The sequence below is a fragment of the Halichoerus grypus genome, chromosome 11 (assembly GCF_964656455.1).
Source record: "Halichoerus grypus chromosome 11, mHalGry1.hap1.1, whole genome shotgun sequence".
In the NCBI taxonomy this organism is placed as follows: domain Eukaryota; kingdom Metazoa; phylum Chordata; class Mammalia; order Carnivora; family Phocidae; genus Halichoerus; species Halichoerus grypus.
Genome location: NC_135722.1, coordinates 91,645,345 through 91,665,896, shown reverse-complemented (window position 1 = coordinate 91,665,896; position 20,552 = coordinate 91,645,345). Strand labels below are relative to the sequence as shown.

The 20,552-nt window shown below is 56.4% G+C and overlaps 1 protein-coding gene across 4 annotated transcripts; it reads left to right on the top strand.

Moving 5' to 3' along the window:
- Positions 1-2,547: 2,547 nt before the first annotated feature.
- On the top strand, positions 2,548-18,794 carry ROBO3 (roundabout guidance receptor 3). 4 transcript variants are annotated; one of them, XM_036123279.2, is made up of 28 exons: positions 2,548-2,956; positions 6,098-6,424; positions 6,743-6,900; positions 7,319-7,439; positions 7,539-7,677; positions 7,978-8,105; positions 8,389-8,513; positions 10,017-10,188; positions 10,505-10,713; positions 10,935-11,016; positions 11,324-11,489; positions 11,678-11,844; positions 12,360-12,481; positions 12,671-12,896; positions 13,110-13,231; positions 13,473-13,644; positions 13,796-13,981; positions 14,771-14,794; positions 14,875-14,917; positions 15,121-15,260; positions 15,580-15,774; positions 15,931-16,069; positions 16,217-16,429; positions 16,809-16,936; positions 17,069-17,176; positions 17,385-17,552; positions 18,053-18,231; positions 18,548-18,794. In XM_036123279.2, exons 1-28 carry the CDS (start codon positions 2,797-2,799, stop codon positions 18,557-18,559), a joined length of 4,131 nt encoding a protein of 1,376 aa, XP_035979172.1. In that variant the 5' UTR covers positions 2,548-2,796; the 3' UTR covers positions 18,560-18,794. The 4 variants fall into 4 exon arrangements, with proteins under 4 accessions (XP_035979172.1, XP_035979178.1, XP_035979177.1 ...); XM_036123285.2 differs by lacking the exon at positions 15,580-15,774; XM_036123284.2 differs by lacking the exon at positions 17,385-17,552 and having other exon boundaries at positions 18,075-18,231.
- The last annotated feature ends 1,758 nt before the right edge of the window (positions 18,795-20,552 follow it).

Genomic DNA, 20,552 nt, shown 5'->3' with positions numbered 1-20,552 from the left:
TGTGACCCCTGGTGGGCCTTCTCCGTCTTCTCTCTGTCTCACCGTCTCCTAGACCTAGGGCTCTAGGAACACCAGGGCAGGGGAAGGGAACTTGGGAGGTGTTTATTCTCCAGTATACCCCAGTTGAGTACTCACCCTCTTTTGGCATTAGGTCTGAGTTTGTTTAAAGGGAGAGTATTCTAGAGATACAGAGAAGTACCAAGAAGGAAAGCACAGAGAGAAACAAGAAGAAAGGTGGGAATAGGAAAAAGAACATCCCAAGAAGGGGCGAGGTGTAGAGGAGGAACAGGAGATTCAGGCCAGGAGAGTCCCAGAAAGGAGAGTGGCCCCACTATTTGTCCAGCCTCCAAACCAGGATGACAGGGATTAGGAAGCAGCCTTGCCCATGGGCTGAATTGCAGCCTCCGCTCAGGGAACCCTGAGCAAATACGCCCTGATCCCCGAATAAAGGGCCAATTAACTGAGCCGTCTCCGGGAACAAATCCGCTAACAGGGTGACAAGCCCCTAGACGCTGGCAGGCCCTGTGTTTGCTGAGAGGCCAACCGGGAGCAAATCGGGGGATTAGGATGGGGCAGGAGCTACACGGTGGGACGCAGTTTCCTGTCTGCCTCAGCCCTCCGAGCCCTGCAGCAGGGCCAGGTGCCAGGACCCCGGATTTCTCTCCTGGCTTAGCCTCTGGTGTGATGGAAGCTGGGTGACCCCAGTCAGCAGGAGGCAGAGCACAGGGCCCCAGAACCGGAAATCTGAAGCATCAGAGCGGAGAAAGTAGTACAATTTCTCCGTATCAGATGAGGAAATTGAAGTCCAGAACGGTGATGTCTTCCAATTGGCAAATATGGGATTGGAACGCACTTCCGGACGGGTCATTCCTGAACGGATTGATTTCTGGTGAGGGAAACCTCTACCGTCCTTAACGGTCTCTTACCTGAGTGCTGCCTGGCCCTGGAACAAGGGACAGCGTGAAATCCCATCTTTTAGTATCCTGTTGCGTTAGAGAGAATGTGTCGCTAGCCCCTCTCTCTCGTCTGTCAACCCCGACTCATCTCAGCCTCAAGGTCGGCTCGGATTTAAGCTCTCTGTGGGGCGCCTGACCCCAAGTTCAGCAGGGGCAGATGAGGTGCTGAAAGAACAGCTCCCAGGGCGCTGCCTTCCTCCGGCGGTCTCTGCACCCCAAGCCCCTGACACTTGCTTCTGGCTTTTCGAAGTCAGTCCAGCGCAGAGCCGATGCGAGGGTGGGTGTGGGGGGCGAGTAGGAAGACACCTAAACATGTTAGTTTTTAGATCAAGGGGACGGCGTGTGGATTGAGGGTGGAGTTCTGGGACAAGCCTCCCACCCTTTGACAAAGTGTCTGCCTGATACTTCAACTCCTGAATGTGCTTACTGTGGGCTCTATGACCCTGTAGCATCCACCTTTCTGGATCTCGACCTATTCACCTAGCCCCTGCCGGGTCAGAGGCAGCCACCCCACGAAGGTGGTCTCATCATACAGAGCCTGATGACTGGGCTAGAACCCCACCACTCAGCCATCAACACGGCCTCACCCCAGATAGGTAGGCCCAGGTCTCTCTCTCCCCTTGACACCTCAACGCTATTTCCAGGAAAGTGAGCGAGTGAGTGTGTGTGCACACGCGCGAGTGGACGGGTAGGTGGGTGGTGGGGGACTAGGAGATCTTCAGGTAAAAAGAACTGCAGAAAACTCAGAAGCAGGCTGGATGGAGAAGAGCGGGTCATGGTTTCTCCCCGCTGCTCCCCGTTGGAAGGAAAATCTTTATGGGGTTTGAACGGATTTGCACGAGTTTTGCATCAAGCCCTTCTCTTCTCTTGCGCTTGCCTTTACAGAAACAATATTGCTCTCTTTGTCTTTTCCTGGACTATCTGCCTGCAGGCTCCTCAAGAAGGTAACAATTTAATAAATCATGTCAGAGCACGGTACTGCAGAAGTATGCAAATAGATGCCAGGGGTATGCATATGGATGCTAAATGCCTGTTTCCTAGGGCCTGTCCCCTCCAGTTTTATCCGTGCTGAATCTCCTGCAGTTACTACTAGATTAGAGGGTCTGGAGCAGGACTCTGGGTCAAGACGCAGCACCTTGTCCCATGGTCTCTCGGCTGCAAAATGGGCGACTGCGGGTAAAGGGGTGGACCCGCCGTGCAATTATTCCCCACCCACTCCACACCACCCCAGCCTCCAGCACTTCGCAGCTAAGCGCCAGGACTTGGGAGGAAATGGAAACCAGGGCTTTGAGAGCTAGAGGAGCGTTCTTGGTCTTAGCCTAAGGGCGGGTAAAAGAGAGATGGGATTCCTGCTTTAAAGGCAGTCAAAAGGGCAGAGTCCGACAGAGCCTCCTCCCTCATCCTGACTGCTTTGAGAAAGGAGGGAAACTCTCCTGCGGCGTCCAGAATCCCGAGCCGGGACGCGGGGCGCGGGGCGGGGACTCCAACTCGCGCGCTACGCGACTCTAGTCTCTGGCCCTGCTAGTGGCCATCGGAGTGGGGATGGGAGGGGTGGAGGGAGGGGGATTAATCCCTTAATTACGCCGTGATCGGCGTGGCACCTGCTTTCCTCCCGCCCAGCTCCCGGGGGACCCCGGCACTGGGGGGTGGAGAGAAGGACGAGGGAAGGAGGAGGGCACGCGGAGGCACGCACCGTACCCAGGCGCGCCGGCAGGAGAGCGGCACCGTGGCTGGGGCAGCGGGCAGAGGCTGTGGAGGGGCTTACGGCTCCCGGCCCGCGGGTCTCAGACCCAGGGGCTGGGCCCCGAGCCCCCCGCCCCGGTCCCAACTGGGTCGCGCCATGCTGCGCTACCTGCTCAAAACACTGCTGCAGATGAACTTGTTCGCGGACTCCCTGGCGGGGGACATCTCCAACTCCAGCGACCTGCTCTTCGGCTTCAACTCCTCGGTGGCGGCGCTCAACCACAGCCTGCTGCCCCCCGGCGATCCTTCTTTCAACGGTAAGACCCTGCCCAGTGAGGACGTCGGATCAAGGGATGGGGTAAGGTGGGAGGGCGGCGTGGAGGGGGAGGCCAACGCGCTCCTGCCTCAAGATCTGGGACTAAGCGGAGCCTCCCAAGCGCCTGGCGGGGGGGGGGGGGAAACCAAGGGGTAATTTGGGGCTTGGAGCACCTGAGTGGGGGTATCGGCGGAAGATCCAGGGCTTGGGAGGAGATGACTGTTAAGTCCGTTGCTCTCCATCTGCCCAACCGACCCCAGCGGCCACCCCAAGTGAGGAGAACCGTGGCTGGTGATGGGCAAGTACCGAGCTAAGAGAGGCCGGGACCCACGGCAGGGAGGGCAGAAGAGGGCACGCCGTCGCCGGCGGGCCTGGGCCAAGCCGCGCCACCTGGTGACCCACCCAGCTAGCAGGTTTTTCTTCGGGACCCTAAGTTTTCCAAGAACTCACTTAGGACTTGGGTGAGGAAGCTAAAATGTTGAAGCTAAAAGAGTGTTTGCTACAGAGGGCGACAGAAGCGGAGAGCGGTTTAGGGAACTTAGAAGTTTGCCCCTCAGAGGTGGAACTCACAGCCGGCCCACCCGGCAGGACTGCGGCGGGCGGGCTGCGCGGGTGGCGAGGTCGTTACCGCTAATTACGGTGATTAATAAATGACTGAGACAGCGCGCTCTCCCCTAGCGCCGCGGGGAGGCGGCCAGAGCGGAGTCTGGGGAGAGGCCCGATCGCGCCCCCTGCCGGCCCCGTCTGGAATTCCCGCTTTCCCGGACACCTTTGCCCAGGATTTCCCCTCTGGTTCCTCCGCAGTCCCCATCCCTTGACATCCACCCACTCGAATCTAGGGGCAGCACGGTCCTGGAAACTCGAAGATGACGAAAAAGCAGACCTGGGCAGTGTGCATGTGTTTGTGTGTGGGGTACTCCGGGTGCTGAGGGAGGAGCCCCAGAGCTTCATTAGCATGATCATTAGCTATTCATTAGCTGCTGTCGGAGCATCTCCTGAGACCGGGAATGACAGGGAAGAAATTCCAGGGAAAGGGCGCCGGCAGCTGTGTCTACAGGAATTAGGGGGAAAGGGCCGACCAGAAGGGTGTGGTATGTACGAGGGAGCAGGGACGAAGAAGGTGGGAAATGAGCTGGAATTCTCCAAATTCCTGGCCCCCCTTCAGTTTCCCAGGAGGTTAAGGATAGAAGAACCCTTCTCACAGATGGCGCAGACACACCTCTGTACCCCCACCGTTCTAACAGTGTTGTCACCATACATTGTCTCGTTTACGCTTGAAAATGTAAGGAGGTCTGTAGGGAAGTTACTGATGGCCACATTTTGCAACTGAGGAAACAAATTCAGAGAAGATGAAAAGTACTCCAAAGGTCACAAAAGCAACACAAAGCTTAGCGATAACAAACCTATTTCCATTACACTCTAAGGTTATACGATGGGGCAGAAAGGAATATTGGGGCCTGATAGAATCTGATAAGGTCCAGTGGGCTAGGGAGGAAGAGCCCCTAAGTAATCAGAGAATTACCATATTTATTGAGCCTTCCCCCAAGTGCTTTACATATATAATGGTCTTATGACAGCCTTATCACTGCTCCCATATTTCAAACAAACTGAGACTCAGAGAAGCTCCATAATTTGCCCAAGTTCGTAGAGCTAGGAAGTGTCAAATCTGAGATCCCAGCCCTACTTGGTTCCAGGACAATCCCTGAGCTCTTAGTTGCTCTACCATGGCATGGGGCTCTGCCTAAACTGGGACTGGGATGGGATGCCAGAGAAGAGATGGCTGAGAAGCAGAGATTTCCATTTGGAAGGAAGGAAATCGAGAAAATTACTCCCTTCCCTAAGTGGGAGGGAAACTGATCTTGTCCTAGCCAGTTAAATAAACTCTCCCCAGGACAATGTCAGCATGGGGCGACCCTTTCCAGCTTTGTCTCCATAGGAACTTCTAAGAGGAGGGGTGGGGACATGAAGCCCAATCCCACACCGAGGCTGGGAGCTAAAAGTCCCGGTGGATTTTGGAACTGAGTGGGAGGGGGCGCTGGCGGGGGAAGGGTAAGGTAGAGAACAGAAGCAGGGGTAGTCCTGGTTAGTTGAGGACACCAAATTAGGTGAGGCAGCAGTGGTGCCTACTGGCCGCCACCAGGTTACAAATCCACTTTTGACAAAGTTGGGAGTGTCTGGCCTAATGGGCTTCAGGATCCTGGATCCCAAAGCAACTGCAGAAGATGAAGCCAGCAGGAGTCTGTAGGCCAAGTGAGAGGCAGGAACAGAAAATGCAGGTGAACCGATCCGATGAAACAAAGGAAGGAGAGGAATTCCCTTCCTAGTTAGCATTCTTAGCCTTTCTCGGCTACATCAACCTGGAGAAGAATCTGTTGAAAACTCTGCACCTCTTAGAAAAGGAATGTTATTCACATTTCACTACCATTTTCATTCAATTCCCATGACTTCACAGGTTCCTCCAAGCATGATTGTCTGGGGAATCAGTAAGAGGGGCACCTAGTTGGCTCGGTTGGCAGAGCATGCAACTCTTGATCTCCGGGTCATGAGTTCGAGTCCACAGTTGAACACAGAGTTTACTTAATAAAAATAAAAAATAAAAAAGACAAAGAAGGGCTCTATGTCCATTCATGGACTCCAGGTTAAGAACCTCTCCTAGTCCCAGACTCCAGTCAGATCACTCTCGTTTTACCTTTTTTAAGACACTCTAGGCTGGCCCACGTTCTCCATTTTTCGGGCCCACCACCATGCAGAGGCCAAGGACCACGTGTTGGCTCTGGTGCACCCCTTCAGGGAGCAAGGACAATCTGCAAACCAGCCGGTGTGGGACATTGAATACCCGTGGACTAGATGGGTGGTCTACTTGCCCAGACAAGGCCCACTCTCCACTTAACCTTGGCCAGAGAGAAGGCTGGTGTCTTTAGGCAGCCTAGAAAGCCGGCCTAGGAGTTTGTGTCCTGATTCCTCTACTGATAGGCCCATCTGTACGCATATCCTTTCCAGCCCACGAACGTGGGGGTGTCTGCCCAGAGGACCCCTACAGGGGGAAGGGGGACAGGGTGGGCAGACAGCGTTGTTTTTCTCTCTGGATCCTGTCCCCTAATTTCCTGGTCGAAATGCTCTGTGCCAACCCCCCTGCCCTCAGCATCCAGGGTGGAGCCGGAGGACGCGATGCCGCGCATCGTGGAGCAGCCGCCAGATCTGCTGGTCTCCCGAGGCGAGCCGGCCACGCTGCCCTGCCGCGCCGAGGGCCGGCCGCGGCCTAACATCGAGTGGTACAAGAATGGGGCGCGAGTGGCCACTGCGCGCGAGGATCCGCGCGCGCACCGCCTGCTGCTGCCCAGCGGCGCCCTCTTCTTCCCGCGCATCGTGCACGGGCGCCGCGCGCGTCCCGACGAGGGTGTCTACACTTGTGTGGCGCGCAACTACCTGGGGGCAGCGGCTAGTAGAAATGCGTCGCTGGAAGTGGCAGGTGAGAGTCGCATTGTCCTCTGGTTGCTTCCAACCAGAGGCGGGAGGGCACCAGGTAAGCCGATCCAGAACCAGCCCCAGTCTCAGCCCCTTCAGCATCTTCTTTTGGGACCGTGACCTTTGGTGTCTAACGTCCACGCCCTGGCCAGAGGAGGAAGTGGGCCTGGTATCTTTGCACCTGGGGAAGAGTGCAGGTCTGTGGTGATACACCCCTCCCCAAAACACTTCCCTTGTGTCCTAACCCAGTTATTCATCGGTTCCCCTGCTCACTCATTCTCCTTCTCTCTTTGTCTCTGTCTCTGTCTATCTCTCTCTCCAGTCCTCCGTGATGATTTTCGGCAGTCCCCTGGAAACGTGGTGGTGGCAGTGGGGGAGCCAGCGGTAATGGAATGCGTGCCCCCCCGTGGCCACCCAGAGCCTTCCGTGTCCTGGAAGAAGGACAGTGCAAGACTCAAGGAGGAGGAGGGAAGGATCACGGTGAGGCGTGGTGCCATGGCTGGGGATCTGACGCGGGTGGGGTGGGGGGGGCGGTGGGGGGGGTGGGCAGGACAAGACCATCATGGTGGGCGGGGCCATAAGGTAGGGGGCTGAGCATGGAGAGTCAGCTATTAAGTGAGGGATAAGTTAAGGATGGATAGGATGGAATTGGAATAAAATAGGTGGGGAGCAAGATGCCCCAGGAACTCATGGGAGGTAGGTTGGGCTGTGGGAGCAAGCACAGAGCTGAGCCCCCCCACCCCCCCACTCCCTTGGGCAGATCATTTAAGGATTCCTTATCTGATAAGTGTGTCAACTTTCTTCACTGGTCTTCATTGGCTTACTGGGAGGATCAAATAAATAAAAAAATATGCTTTGATGGCTACAAAAGACCAAAGTTACCATTATTACTCTGCAGATTCGTGGAGGGAAGCTGATGATGTCACATACACTCAAGAGTGATGCCGGGATGTATGTGTGTGTGGCCTCCAACATGGCAGGAGAACGGGAGAGTGGGGCAGCTGAACTTGTGGTACTGGGTAGGCACAGGGAGGGTTACGGGGGTTACGGGGGTGTACAGCCTGGGTAGTGAGAAGCTTTGGAGATCTCCTGACGATTCACTCACTCTGGCTCCATAGAGCGACCCTCATTCCTGCGTAGACCAGTGAATCAGGTGGTCCTGGCAGATGCCCCTGTGGATTTCGCATGTGAGGTGCAAGGGGATCCCCCACCCCGTCTACGCTGGCGCAAGGAGGATGGGGAACTGCCCACAGGCAGGTGAGAATCCCCCTCCTCCTGCCTGTAAGGAGACTCAACCAGCTCAAGAGCATACCCTGCCCTAGAAAACTGGAAGGCAGACACAGTCTCACTTGACGACACAGAGAAATCTGTCTCCCAGAGCCTGTGGCCCCTGCCCTATCTAGTCCCCATCTCATTTTATGGGTCCATGGATTCCAGCTTCGGTCCCTGTTGGGGCCTACCTTGTCTTTATGTACCTGATTCTGGTGTCTGTCTTGGGGGAGAGAGAAGGGGTCAGTAGCTGTGGCCAACCCAGCCTGGGGGTGGGGAGTGGAGCAGGTATGAGATCCGGAGTGACCACAGCCTTTGGATTGGGCGTGTGAGTGCCGACGACGAGGGGACCTACACCTGTGTGGCTGAGAACAGCGTGGGCCGCGCTGAAGCTTCTGGCTCCCTCAGTGTTCACGGTGAGGGCCCACCTGGGACTGCCAGAAGCAGGGACGAGATGAGGGAATGTGGAGGACGGGGTGAAGAGGAGAACGAGGGAGAAAGGACTGGGTGGGAGATACGGGTAGGCCACTTGAGAGTTTTTAGAAGGAGAGAAAGGAGGAGAAAGCTGAGCAGGCTTGAAACAAGAGTTGGCTATCTGCTCCTACTTAAGCCAAGCTTGGGCTTCTCTCTCTCCTGTTCCCTCAGTCTCCCTTCTGAGTGCCCTGACTCCCTGTTCCTTTATCCCCTCCCCCTTCCCAGTCCCACCCCAGCTGGTGACCCAGCCCCAGGACCAGATGGCAGCTCCTGGAGAGAGTGTGGCTTTCCAGTGTGAGACCAAAGGAAACCCCCCACCTGCCATCTTCTGGCAAAAGGAGGGAAGTCAAGTAGGTGGCCAGCTCTGTGGGACTTCCCACAAGCTTCTCCTCTGGGTCTTAGCCTCCCTCCTTGTACATTCTGCAGACTTCTCTCTGTGGTCCCGTTTTACCTTTGGTCCTCCCAGAAACCCTTGCAGGTTATTTGGGAGGCTTAAATAAGATAATGAATATAAAAGGCCTGGAACGTATTGAACACTTTAAAAAGAAATGATGTTAATAATGCTTAGGTGGGAAGAAACAGTCCTGTATGGTAATTCCCTGGAGAATCCTTCTATTTTATTATTTTATTTTATTTTATTTTATTTTATTTTATTATTTTTTTAAAAAACTGGATCGCTTCCAGATTTTTGATAATTTTTTTTAAGATTTTATTTATTTATTTGACGGAGAGAGACACAGCGAGAGAGGGAACACAAGCAGGGGGAGTGGGAGAGGGAGAAGCAGGCTCCCCACGGAACAGGGAGCCGGATGTGGGACTAGATCCCAGGACCCTGGGATAATGACCTGAGCCGAAGGCAGTCGCTTAACCGACTGAGCCACCCAGGCGCCCAGAATCCTTCTATTTTAGGCAAGGCTGTCCTGAAGATGTGGCAAATCTAGTCGGTGCCTCCTCTCCCAGACACCTGGGGCCTGGGCTTTAATATGCTGCTCTGGAAAGTGTACTGTTCCAAAGCTGCTCAGGGTACAGCACGACTCGCTCATCTACTTACAAGGGGCTTCCACCAGGGGGCGCTCACAGTCACACACCTTGGCAAACTGATTCCTCAATTGAGAACCAGAAGGAACATTCATTGAAGTTACACAACATGAGTACCAACCACTAGGGGAAGGGTGGGAATTTTGCTACTAGGAAACAGGGTCAGTATAATAAAAAAGTCTGACTAATCCCACCCCACTGGAAAACGAGTTCTCCCACTACCTCATTTCCAAATCCACAGCCACAATTTTCCAACATCTTCTCTAGCATCCGGGATTGCTGTATTTTAACTAGATTCTTAAATGAATAGAAATGCTGATGGTAGTAGAGGGTAGTAGAGGGTAGTAGGTATCCATCAGGGGATCAACCACGTGCCATTTACCTGTGACCCTAACCTCTTTCCCTACCTTCCGTGTATCTACGTAACATAGAGCCAGAAAAAAGGGGAAGATATTTAACCTTTATCACATAATGTTAAAAGATTTTCACGATTACTCATTTAATCCTCGTAACTATCCCCTAAGAGTCAAATTTGGGGAAATGTGGGCTCAGGAAGGTTAAAGAGCTTGCTCAGAGTTTCCTAACTTATAAGTCACAAAGCTGGGAAGTTCACCCCAAAATCATCTAATAAAGTTTCCACATTTTTGTGAGTAGATCTCACTGGTTGGCCCAAGGTCATATAACTGGCTGGTGGGGACAGAGTTGGAGCTAGAACCTTAGGAATTCTCTGAATTCTGGGGTTGATGGGAATAGGGATCTTTCTCTCTGTCAGCTGCCTGCTCATTCCCTACCCTGGTTCTTTGCTCTGTCCCCAGGTTCTGCTTTTCCCCAGTCAGCCATTTCAGCCCAAGGGGCGCTTCTCAGTCTCTCCCAGAGGCCAGCTCAACATAACTGATGTGCAGAGCGGGGATGCTGGTTACTACGTGTGTCAGGCTGTTAGTGTGGCCGGCAGCATCCTGGCCAAGGCCCTGTTGGAGGTAAAAAGAGGTAGGTGCTCATGGAGATAGGCCTGGACCTATGGCCTGAAAGAAAGTAATGGCTTAAAGATACCTGTTTTTCTTGGTTTCTATATAATATGTCTGCAAGGGGAGGGGCGTGTTCCTGAGACATGGCCTTGAAGTTTGGAAATCAGCCACAGCAACCACTAATAGGTGGCTGGTCCCAGGCAGAGACTACAGATGGTTATCGAAGCCCCTCCAGTCTCCGGGGGGAGGACGAGTGAAGGAGCAGAGAAGGAAGACAAGGGGCTGGTGGCCTGAACCCGGGATCCTCTCCTGAGGTGCCCAAGTTCTTCCTCTCTCAGCCTCCTCCTTGGATGGGCTGCCTCCCATCATCCTCCAGGGACCAGCCAATCAGACGCTGGCACTCGGCTCCTCTGTATGGCTGCCATGCAGAGTGACTGGGAACCCTCAACCTAGCGTCCAATGGAAGAAGGATGGGCAGTGGCTGCAGGGGGATGACCTCCAGCTCAACCTCATGGCCAACGGTACCCTGTACATCGCCAGTGTGCAGGTGAGTCTCCCCCCTGGGACCCGAGTAACTGAGAACGGCCACACGGTCCGCGTGCCCACCTCTCGTAAGTACCCGCTGGGACTAACTCCAGTTCTACTCCTCTGCTCTCTGAGACCACTGAAAGTGGACCATGCCTTCCCCAGCCTCTGAACACCCACCTCCACCCCCTCACCCTACCTTGCTCCATCCCCAGTTTGCCAGCCCTCTACCCTCTCCTACAGGAGATGGACATGGGTTTCTACAGCTGTGTGGCCAAGAGTTCCACAGGGGAGGCCACATGGAGTAGCTGGCTTAGGACGCGGGGTGAGTTTTGCCTCTGTCCCCTTGCTTTGCCAACACCTCCATCCAAACCTGCTTCGAAAGTAGTCAGTACCTCCCCGAGCCCCAGCACTGATTAAGTTTCCAAATGCCACGGCCACGGTGGTGGGGAGGAGAAGGACGGAAGTGGTGCCCTTGGGAGGCAGATGTGAGTAGGGGTTAGTTCACTCCGTCCCCCTCTCCACCGTCACCCCTGTCACAGCTCCTTAGCTTCTCTGGGAAGGGGGCAGGTTACATGGGGGGGGCCGTCCTTTTCCCATCCTTCTACTTAAAGATTATCTCCTTACTGCAGAAGATTGGGGAGGATCACCAGAGCCGCCTACAGAACCCAGTAGCCCTCCAGGGCCTCCCTCTCAGCCAGTGGTCACTGAGATCACCAAGAACAGCATTACCCTGACCTGGAAGCCCAACCCGCAGGCGGGGGCCACAGTCACCTCTTATGTGATAGAGGCCTTCAGGTATGGAGAAAGTTTTACATGCAAACCTGGAAAGTCAAAAGAAGGGGATCTTATGTCCTCAGGGTCTTTGCTATGGTGCGGAGAGTTCTGCCAGTTCCCTCTCCCAAGGGGAGGAGAATGGACGAGAGGGAGTAGACAACTGGGGGGTCCCTGGCTCAGACAACTCCGTCACCCCATTCCCGTTGCAGTCAAATATTTGGTAACACCTGGCGGACAGTGGCAGATGGCGTGAGGCTGGAGACACACGTGGTCGGTGGTCTGCAGCCCGGCACCACCTATCTGTTCCTGGTGCGCGCTGTGGGAGCCTGGGGCCTCAGTGAGCCCAGCCCCGTCTCTGAACCTGTGCGCACCCAGGGTGAGTAAGGTCAGAGTCCCTGGCTCAGGGATATGACACGAAACACTGCAGAGTGCCCCCCTCCAAACTATGGCAGCATAGCAGCTCTTTTCTGCTGTGCCCGGCCTCTCCTGGTAGCCCAGTCTGGAATAGGTCACGCCTCCCTCTCGTGGAGGGGACAAGAGAAGAGGGGAGAGAGGGAAATCCAGTCATCTTGGTAGCCCCTCACTTCTGAGCCTTTTACCCACAGATAATGTAGCTTATTAGGACTAGAAGGGATCTTGGAGGGTTCATCTTCATGTTAGAGATGAGGAACTGAGGTCTCTAAAGTGCAGAGAGTAGATTCCTATTAGCTGGACACCCAGGCCCACCTCTGGAAGCTCTTCCCCTGACCAGCCCCCTCCTGATCCTGGGGTGTGTTCTGGAGTACTAAGTAGTGCAGTCTGTGGGAGCGGCACAAGGTAGGATACAGGCACACTTTCAGTCTGACTCCTTGTCCCTGGTGGCCCCGGCTGAGTGGGCTCTTTGGTCAATAGACAGCAACCCATCCAGGCCAGTGGAGGACCCCTGGAGAGGCCAGCGGGGGCTGGCTGAAGTGGCTGTGCGCATGCAGGAGCCCATAGTTCTTGGGCCCCGGAGCTTGCAGGTGTCCTGGACTGTGAGTGTGGCATAGGGATGCGGTTAAGGGCAGGGATGATGATGGGGGCCATAGGGACCTCCAGGAATGGGTACGGGAGTGGGAGGTGAGTGGCTGGGGAAGACCGGGTGATTGGAGGTGGGGCAGAGCCCGGAGGACTTGTGTGGTCCCTGGCTCTCCTTCTGGTATGCTTTGTCCTGTCTCCTACAGGTAGATGGCCCAGTCCAGCTGGTGCAAGGTTTCCGGGTGTCTTGGAGGGTAGCAGGTCCTGATGGGGGAAGCTGGACAGTACTGGACCTACAGTCCCCAAGCCAGCAAAGTACTGTGCTAAGAGGACTCCCGCCAGGGACCCAAATTCAGATCAAGGTGCAAGCCCAAGGCCAGGAGGGGCTGGGGGCTGAAAGTCCCTTCGTGACCAGGAGCATTCCTGAGGAAGGTAAGGAGGTGGTGCACAGAGCCCATGAATGAACAACAGGAAAGAGGGAGTGGGGGAAGATAGAAGTTTGCAGGGGAAGAGCAAGGGGAGTTGTGGGAAGAAGGGATACCTGATATCTCAGTTCCCAAGATGATACCTGGGAGGGGGAAGGTTGGGGCAGGAGGGGTAGCTGGCAATGACTGTCTTTCTCACCATGCTCCTCTCGGGGCCCAGCCCCCAGTGGTCCCCCCCAGGGAGTGACAGTGGCCTTGGGGGGTGAAAGCAACAACAGTGTCACGGTGTCCTGGGAACCTCCGCTCCCTTCCCAGCAAAATGGGGTCATCAAGGAATACCAGGTACAGGGTTTAAGGGACTGGGTGGCGGGGGAGAGCTAGGGGCTAGGATTAGGGAGGAGGGAACCTAGAATGACCTCGGGGCTGGAGATGAGGTTGGGGGAGAGGAGAGAGGTTTCAGAGTGTTTCCCTCCGGGCTGAATGATCCCTGGCTAAGCCCCCTCTACTATTCAGAGCTTCGAGTTTCCACGTGAGGCCAGGATCCCATTTCAGACTCTCTAAACCCGGGTCTCGGCCTCCCCAGATCTGGTGCCTGGGCAATGAGAGCCGCTTCCACCTCAACCGGTCCGCGGCAGGCTGGGCACGCTCCGCGGTGCTCCGGGGACTGCTGCCCGGTCTTCTCTACCGGACCCAGGTCGCGGCGGCCACCAGCGCTGGCGTGGGCGTGGCCAGTGTCCCGGTGTCGGTGCAGCTGCGTGAGTCCGGAGGGGGGTTGGGCGGGCCGGGCTGGGGAATTGGAGGGGGGTGGGTCCTGGAGTGGGGGTGCCTACGGGGTCAGGGATGGCCCCTCTTCCTCGCTGCCGGGTTTCCAGGCCCCTGGTCCCCTCACCTCTCTGACCCCCACAGCTTCCCCGCCGCAATCGGAGCCTGGGCTCGAGGTGGGCCCGGGGCTGGCGGAGCGGCTGGCGAGGGTGCTGCGGGAGCCGGCCTTCCTCGCGGGCAGTGGCGCCGCCTGCGGGGCGCTGCTGCTCGGGCTCTGCGCCGTCCTCTACCGGCGCCGGAGGCAGCGCAAGGAGCTCAGTCACTACACGGGTGAGCGGGGCCTGAGGGGCGGCGCGGGCTGACCGGCGCACTTGGGCCTTGGGGAGACGGAAGGGAGGGCCTCGGAGTGGGCGGGGCCTGGAGATCCCGCCCCTCGGGGAGGGAGGCGGGCCGGACGGAGAGCGGGACGGGAGGGCCTCACCGCTCGGAGGGTGGGGGCGGGGTCAGAAGGGAGGGGTGGTGCCCCCCCAACTCCCCCACTCCCCCACCTCCCTCCCCGAGCATCGCTCCTTCGAGAGGGACGCGCGGTGGGCACCGTCGGGCAGGGAGCGGACGGGACTGGGGGGAACTGGCGGGGCCCGGAGGGGCGGGACCTGAGTCTGGGGAGACGGGTAAAATCTTCCCCTAAGATGCCTCGAGAGGAGAGCGGGCTTTGCAGTCAGTCTCAGTATAGAAGGGGCAATTCTGGAGGGGGCGGGGCCTGGCCGGAGGGGCGTGGTCAGGATCCTGGGCGTTAACTTGTGAGGCGGGGTCTGGGTGGAAAGGCGGGGCCCGCTGAAAAGAGCCGACTAGATTTCTGCTACTCCCTGGTGAGGGGCGTGTCTGGAGAGATTCTGAGGTCTCTTAGATCAGGGGTTCCCAACCTTGGCTACACATGGGGAACTTTTAGAAAAATACTGATGCTTGAGTCCCACTCCTAGAAATTCTGATGAAATCGGTCCAGGGTACAGGCTGAGTGGTGCAATTGGGACCGCGGCCAAGAAGGGGACAAGAATGTGGGTATTTCTGACCCTTTCTCCATTTACCCTCTTCTTTCTCCCATGGATTCCTTTTCGGAAGCCTCCTTTGCCTACACACCTGCAGGTAAGCTCTCTCTGCTCCAGTGGGGTTCAGACCCCAAGTATGGGCCCTTCTCTCACTCAGTCTCCCCCTCATCTTCCCAGTGTCCTTCCCACACTCAGAGGGCCTCTCTGGAGCCAGTTCCAGGTAATCCTCTTAATCTATCTCCCAAGGATAATCCCCCCCCCATCAAGAAACCATTCTCCTTCCTCCCCAGGCCTCACTGCCACTGACTGTCTCCCACCTGCCACCCCCAAATTCACCATTACTGTCCTACAATTCCTGTTTACCCTTAAATTCGCTGGCCTGTTCAGGCTCTGGGTCCCCAGCGTTCACGTGCTTTCCCTCAGGCCACCCATGGGCCTTGGCCCCGCCCCCTACCCTTGGCTAGCAGACTCGTGGCCCCACCCATCTCGAAGCCCCTCAGCCCAGGAGCCCAGGGGGAGCTGCTGCCCCAGCAATCCTGACCCAGACGACAGATATTACAATGGTGAGGAGTTCTAATTCCCTCAGGGGCACACCTGGCCCCCAACACCCTTCTCTCCTCTCCACCTCCTGGGGCAAACTGAAGGGAGCCGAGGATTGTCAGTCTTCCTGAGGTTGGTCAGTCCTTGGGGAGGATATGAGTTGGGGGAGCTTCTCTCATGCCTAACCTTTACCCTGGTTTGGGAAGTAAGGTTTGGGTGGGGGAAGAAGTTGATCCGGTGGGATCTCCTTTTGCCCTCCATTCTCCTGTTGTCCGCTATGTCCTCTGTCTCTGCCCCCTGCCCCTTGCCTCCCCCCCTGGCCTCCCTCTTTCTCCTCCTCAGAAGCAGGGATCTCCCTGTACCTGGCTCAGACCGCCCGGGGCACTGCCGCCCCTACCGAGGGTCCTGTCTACAGCACCATTGACCCAGCTGGGGAGGAGCTGCAGACCTTCCATGGGGGTTTCCCCCAAAATCCCTCAGGGGATCCAGGCACCTGGAGCCAGTATGCTCCTCCAGAATGGAGCCAGGGGGACAGTGGTATGACTTAGTCCCTAACACCCCCATTTTAGCTCTGAGCAGAGTATCCCCAAAGAATATCCTCTACCCTTCCCCTCTGGGACCCAGCCCAGCACTTGCTTCTGACGTTTCTCATCTGCCTCGTATCTCCGTGTGTCCCCATCCCACCCTTCTCAGGAGCCAGGGGAGGCAAAGTAAAGCTTCTGGGAAAACCTGTTCAGATGCCCTCTCTCAACTGGCCAGAAGCCCTGCCCCCACCTCCCCCTTCCTGTGAACTGAGCTGCCTAGAGGGGCCGGAGGAGGACCTGGAGGGCGGGTAAGGATGTGCCCTGTTGCAGATGCCCTAAACAGATGGGACCAGTAGGGGGAGGGCAGAGGTGCTGGGAGAGGAGGGGAGAGGGCAACCAGAAGGCTAAGTGGAAGCTGCTCAGTCATGGCTACTCTCCTTCCTCTTTGTCCCCAGCTCAGAGCCAGAAGAGTGGTGCCCACCAATGCCTGAGAGGAGCCATCTGGCCGAGCCCAGCTCCAGGGGAGGCTGCTTGGTCCCTCCATCCCAAGGGGAAGCCCCCTCTCCCACATCTTCCTATGGACAGCAGTCCACAGCCACTCTTACCCCCTCACCTCCTGACCCTCCCCAGCCCCCCACTGACATTCCCCATCTCCACCAGATGCCCAGGTAGGGAGGTATATAGTGCCTTGCACAGTATAGGCCCTGGGTGCATATCTGTTCTGCGGATGGCTGGATGGATGGATGGATGGATGGATCTGGGGTACAGAAGGTCTCATGACCGTGTCATAGTGGAAGTGTGATTCCGGAAGGAACGTGATGGCTGACAAGGTCTCTCACTCCCTTCAGACTGTTTCTCCATTGGAGTGGCTCTGCAAGCTTCTCGGGGCATTTCAAAAACATGGCTCTCCTCATACTTCACTAGCCTGGGAGCCCTGTGGGGACAGCCTGTGCCTTGTTCATCGGAGTCCCTAGCACAGGACCTGGCACATAGTGGGCACTTAGAGTTTCTTGAGTGAACACGCGCTGAGGCCTCATGTCATTGCAGGAGGGTGCCCCTTGGGCCAAGTTCCCCTCTCAGTGTGTCCCAGCCCACTCTGAGTAGCCACGAAGGGAGGCCTGCTGGCCCGGGTGCTGGCCCCAGCCCTGTCCCCAGTGCCGCCGGCAGTGGCCCCGGTGAGTCTGCAGAACACTCAGCCTGCCCCTACCTCCCCATACCGCCCCCCCACCTTGTTTCCTCTTCACCCTCGAGCCCCTTGCCTGATCCTCTCTCTTACCCACTCTTCTCCCCGTCTGCCGATGGGACAGGGAGAACCTGGCAGGTGCCTGGGGAGATGGCTCCTCCACTTCAAGGGCCCCGCGCCCGAATCCGGAAACCCAAGGCTGTTCCCTACCGTCGGGAGCACAGTCCTGGTGGTGAGGGTGCCCTGGGCCGTGAGAGATGGTGACAGTGGGGGGAATAGGCAGGAAACCAAGGGTGAGCTCTGGGGGCTGGAGAAGGGAGCAGGTGAACCCAAATCTTGGGCTGTTCAGTCACAGCCTCCTGGTGCCGGGGAGTAGGATCGGGAGAAAGATCGGGATCAGGAGGGGTGGGAGACTCTGCTGAAAACAGGTCTCTCCCCAGACTTGCCCCCACCACCCTTGCCGCCACCAGAGGAAGAGACGAGCTGGGCCTTAGGGCTGAGAGCAGTAGGCAGCATGTCCTCCTTGGAACGGGAGCGGGAACGCAGTGGGGAGAGGAGACTGGTGCAGGCTGGGCCCCTGGGGGCCCAGCGGGGTCCCCACCTGGATGGTAAGGAGGGCCAGGGCAGGCCAGAGGCTCACTGCCACACAAGAAGGTGGCACTGGAGGCTGATAGTATAGTATAGACCGTGCCATCGAAGGACTCTGAAGTTTTCAACCCAGCTTACCCCTCACCCTCAGTTGGGTTCATGCATTTGATCCAAACCTACACTTGTCTCTGTGGCTCTCCCTGGGAAAAATCCCCTGAAGTTCCCCAGTTGTAGAATTTCCCAGGACTGAAGCCCAGAAGACAGAAGAGTGGGGCTGGGTGTTCTGTCTCTCCTTTGCCAGGGCTCTTTCTGTCTGGGAGTTCCCGGTGGGTTTCGGAGCACCTGTCATGTCAAGGCCATGTGCTGGGGCATTCTGTTTTCCCTCAGCCCCCAGGATGGCCCGAGCCCCGTGCCTGCCCTCAACTCTTCCTCTAAAGCTGGGATTGAGGCCGAGGTGGCCCACTGGGCAAACGGTGACGTTCTCTTCTCTGCCTGGTTGCCCTTCTCTGTTGTGCTGCAGAGGAGACCTTGCCCCCCTACAGCCGACCAAGCTTCCTGTCCCGGAGCCAGGCCACCAGCACCTGCTCCACAGCGGGCAGCAACTCTTCCAGAGGCTCCAGCAGCTCTCGAGGCTCCCGGGGCCCTGCACGGAGCCGGAGCCGGAGCCGGAGCCAAAGGCCAGGACAGAAACGTGGAGAGGTGGGGGCTAGGGCATGCAAACAAGGGGAGTAGAAGGCTAGGAGGGCCGAGCCAAGGGGCAGCTGAAAACAGGAGGGAGAGAAGGGCTTTCTGAGCAAGTGTCAAAAGGAGGGGACCCAGGGAGTGAGGGGGGAGGGAGGAATCCTGGAGAACAGGTGACAAAGGGTGAAGACAAGGTCATACGTAGAGGAGCCTGCGCTCCCCAGAGGAGAGTGGGTTCAGGAGAAGGGCTGAGGAAGAGAAGAGGCATGGTGCCTCCTATGGCCTGCTTGCCCCAGCCTGGGGCCTTGCAAACCAGCCTCCTTCCTCTCTCTAGGAACCAAGATGACCCTTGAGGAGGATATCAGGAATTCCATGGGGAAGGGCTTGTCCCGGGGCTGGGAGCTCTGGATGGGAACCCCTCCTCCTGGTTAATGGGGGTGAGCAGAGAGGAGCGGGGGAGGGGGGTGGTCTCGTCCCTCCTGGCAGTGATGCTCAAAAGCCAGAGAGCGAGCTCTTCCCTTTCTATCTCTTTCCACCTGAACCTCATTTGTAAAAGAGACAATAAAAAGAGTCTGATGGGAGCCCTGGACCCTGCTTGTCTGGTTTTATGCAGGATGTGGGAAAGAAAGGGGCTGCAAAAGAGTGTAGATCAAGGCACTCAGAGAAGCCTCCACTTCCTTTTGAACTTCCATCAAAAGCATTAGACGAGGACAGGGTCCTGTCCTGCCTCTGGAAGGAGCTAAAGCCCACTCCCCAGTTAAAACCAGAGGGACTTTCCAAATAACCAACAATGAGAAATTGTCCACCTTCAGACAACCAAGCCAGGCCCTCCCTAGGTGCCCTCCTCCGGGGCCTATCTACTCTCCTGTAAGGAAATATGCCCCTCACAATAATAATTTTTTTTTAAACTCAAACAGGGCGCCTGGGTGGCTCAGGCCGTTAAGCATCTGACTCTTGAGTTCAGCTCAGGTCAAGATCTTAGGGTTGTGAGATGGAGCCCCTCATCGGGCTCCGCGCTCAGCACAGAGTCTGCTTGTCCCTCTCCCTCTCCCCCTCCCTCTGCCCCCTCCAGCCCTTCCCCCCACCCTACCACTCTCTCTTTAAAATAAATTTTAAAAATCTGTAAACAATTTCTTAAAATAAACAAAATAAAACTCGAGGTATGAGGTTGATGGGGGAAACCCCAGCCAAAAAGGAAAAACAGGCTTTTTTCAGATTCCCTGACCCCCTCACAGAGGGTATGTGCACAGGAATACCTCTTGGCCAGGGCTAGGCCCGGATGTGATTGGTTTGGCTGGCATAGAATTTTTTGAAATTTTGGCCCTGAATGCGCACTGCTCCGTCCCCCACAGCCCATGCCACCGAATGGTTTTCTGAGCTTTGTTTCCTTCTGACTTCTTCACCCCCAGGCTCAGTAACTGCCCTGGGCTCTCAGGCGACGGCCACTGCCCCCACCCCCACCCCCAAGCCCAGGCTCTGACCTCTCCTGCCACTGTGACCTAAGTGTGCACAAATCCCTTTTTCTCCATTGGTCTGGCAAACAGGGTTGGAATGTTTTCAAAAGGAATTTTACCAGGAAGCCAAAAGTAAAACAAAATCCAAAAAAGGAAAAGCAAATAGAGAGGAACGGATATGTATCCAGAGCACTGATTTCTCATCCTGAGACTTAGACACTGAGCCTAGACTGGTAGTTCAGACAGCACCGTGTCCCCCAGGCCCTGCCTCACTCGGCCTGTGAGTTCAGAGTGGCCTCTAGGTAGAGTGGCTTAGGTTTGGGGGGTTATCACCCCCTTTCAGGGCCTGCTTCCTAATCGGCCCTCCCTAAAGGCATCCTCCTGTGGCCCCTGGTCTTGCTCAGGAGCACCGTTGCCCCCAACTTGTGTGTTCTGCCCCTGCCTTTCCCGCCACGTTAGAAGGACAGGGCCCTTCCGGGACTTTCTGTGGCTCTGACCCTGGCAGTCCAGCTCCATTTCTCTGTTCTGTTGTTTTGTCTGAAGGGTGTTCACTAGCCAACCATTACAGGTGGTTCTACCTTTTGGGGAATTAAGCTACTTCGTCTATTTTAAGAAACCCTCTGGTCTTAACCATCTGGGACTAGTCTCTGGGGAGGGGGGCTGGGACCGCTGAAAGCAGGAGTTGTTTTCCTAGGACAAGTTGCAAAGACCAGCCGACCAGAAGAATCTGAAGGATGCATGTAATTCTTCCCTCAATCACAGAACAGAACTAAGTGACTCTCCCTGAGTGCCAACGAGTGCCTGAACCCTTTGGAACTCAGAATTCTTCCCATATCTCCGGGTACCCTCCCCAAAATGGTGCTCTGGGGAATGATCTCACCGCAC

Excerpts from the sequence above, each read along its gene's own strand:
- ROBO3 (XM_036123279.2), top strand. The coding sequence starts at position 2,797 with ATGCTGCGCTACCTGCTCAAAACACTGCTGCAGATGAACTTGTTCGCG. Across the intron at positions 12,482-12,670 it reads GCTTGCAGGTGTCCTGGACT|GTAGATGGCCCAGTCCAGCT; the intron begins GTGAGTGTGGCA and ends TGTCTCCTACAG. Across the intron at positions 13,232-13,472 it reads GGGTCATCAAGGAATACCAG|ATCTGGTGCCTGGGCAATGA; the intron begins GTACAGGGTTTA and ends CGGCCTCCCCAG.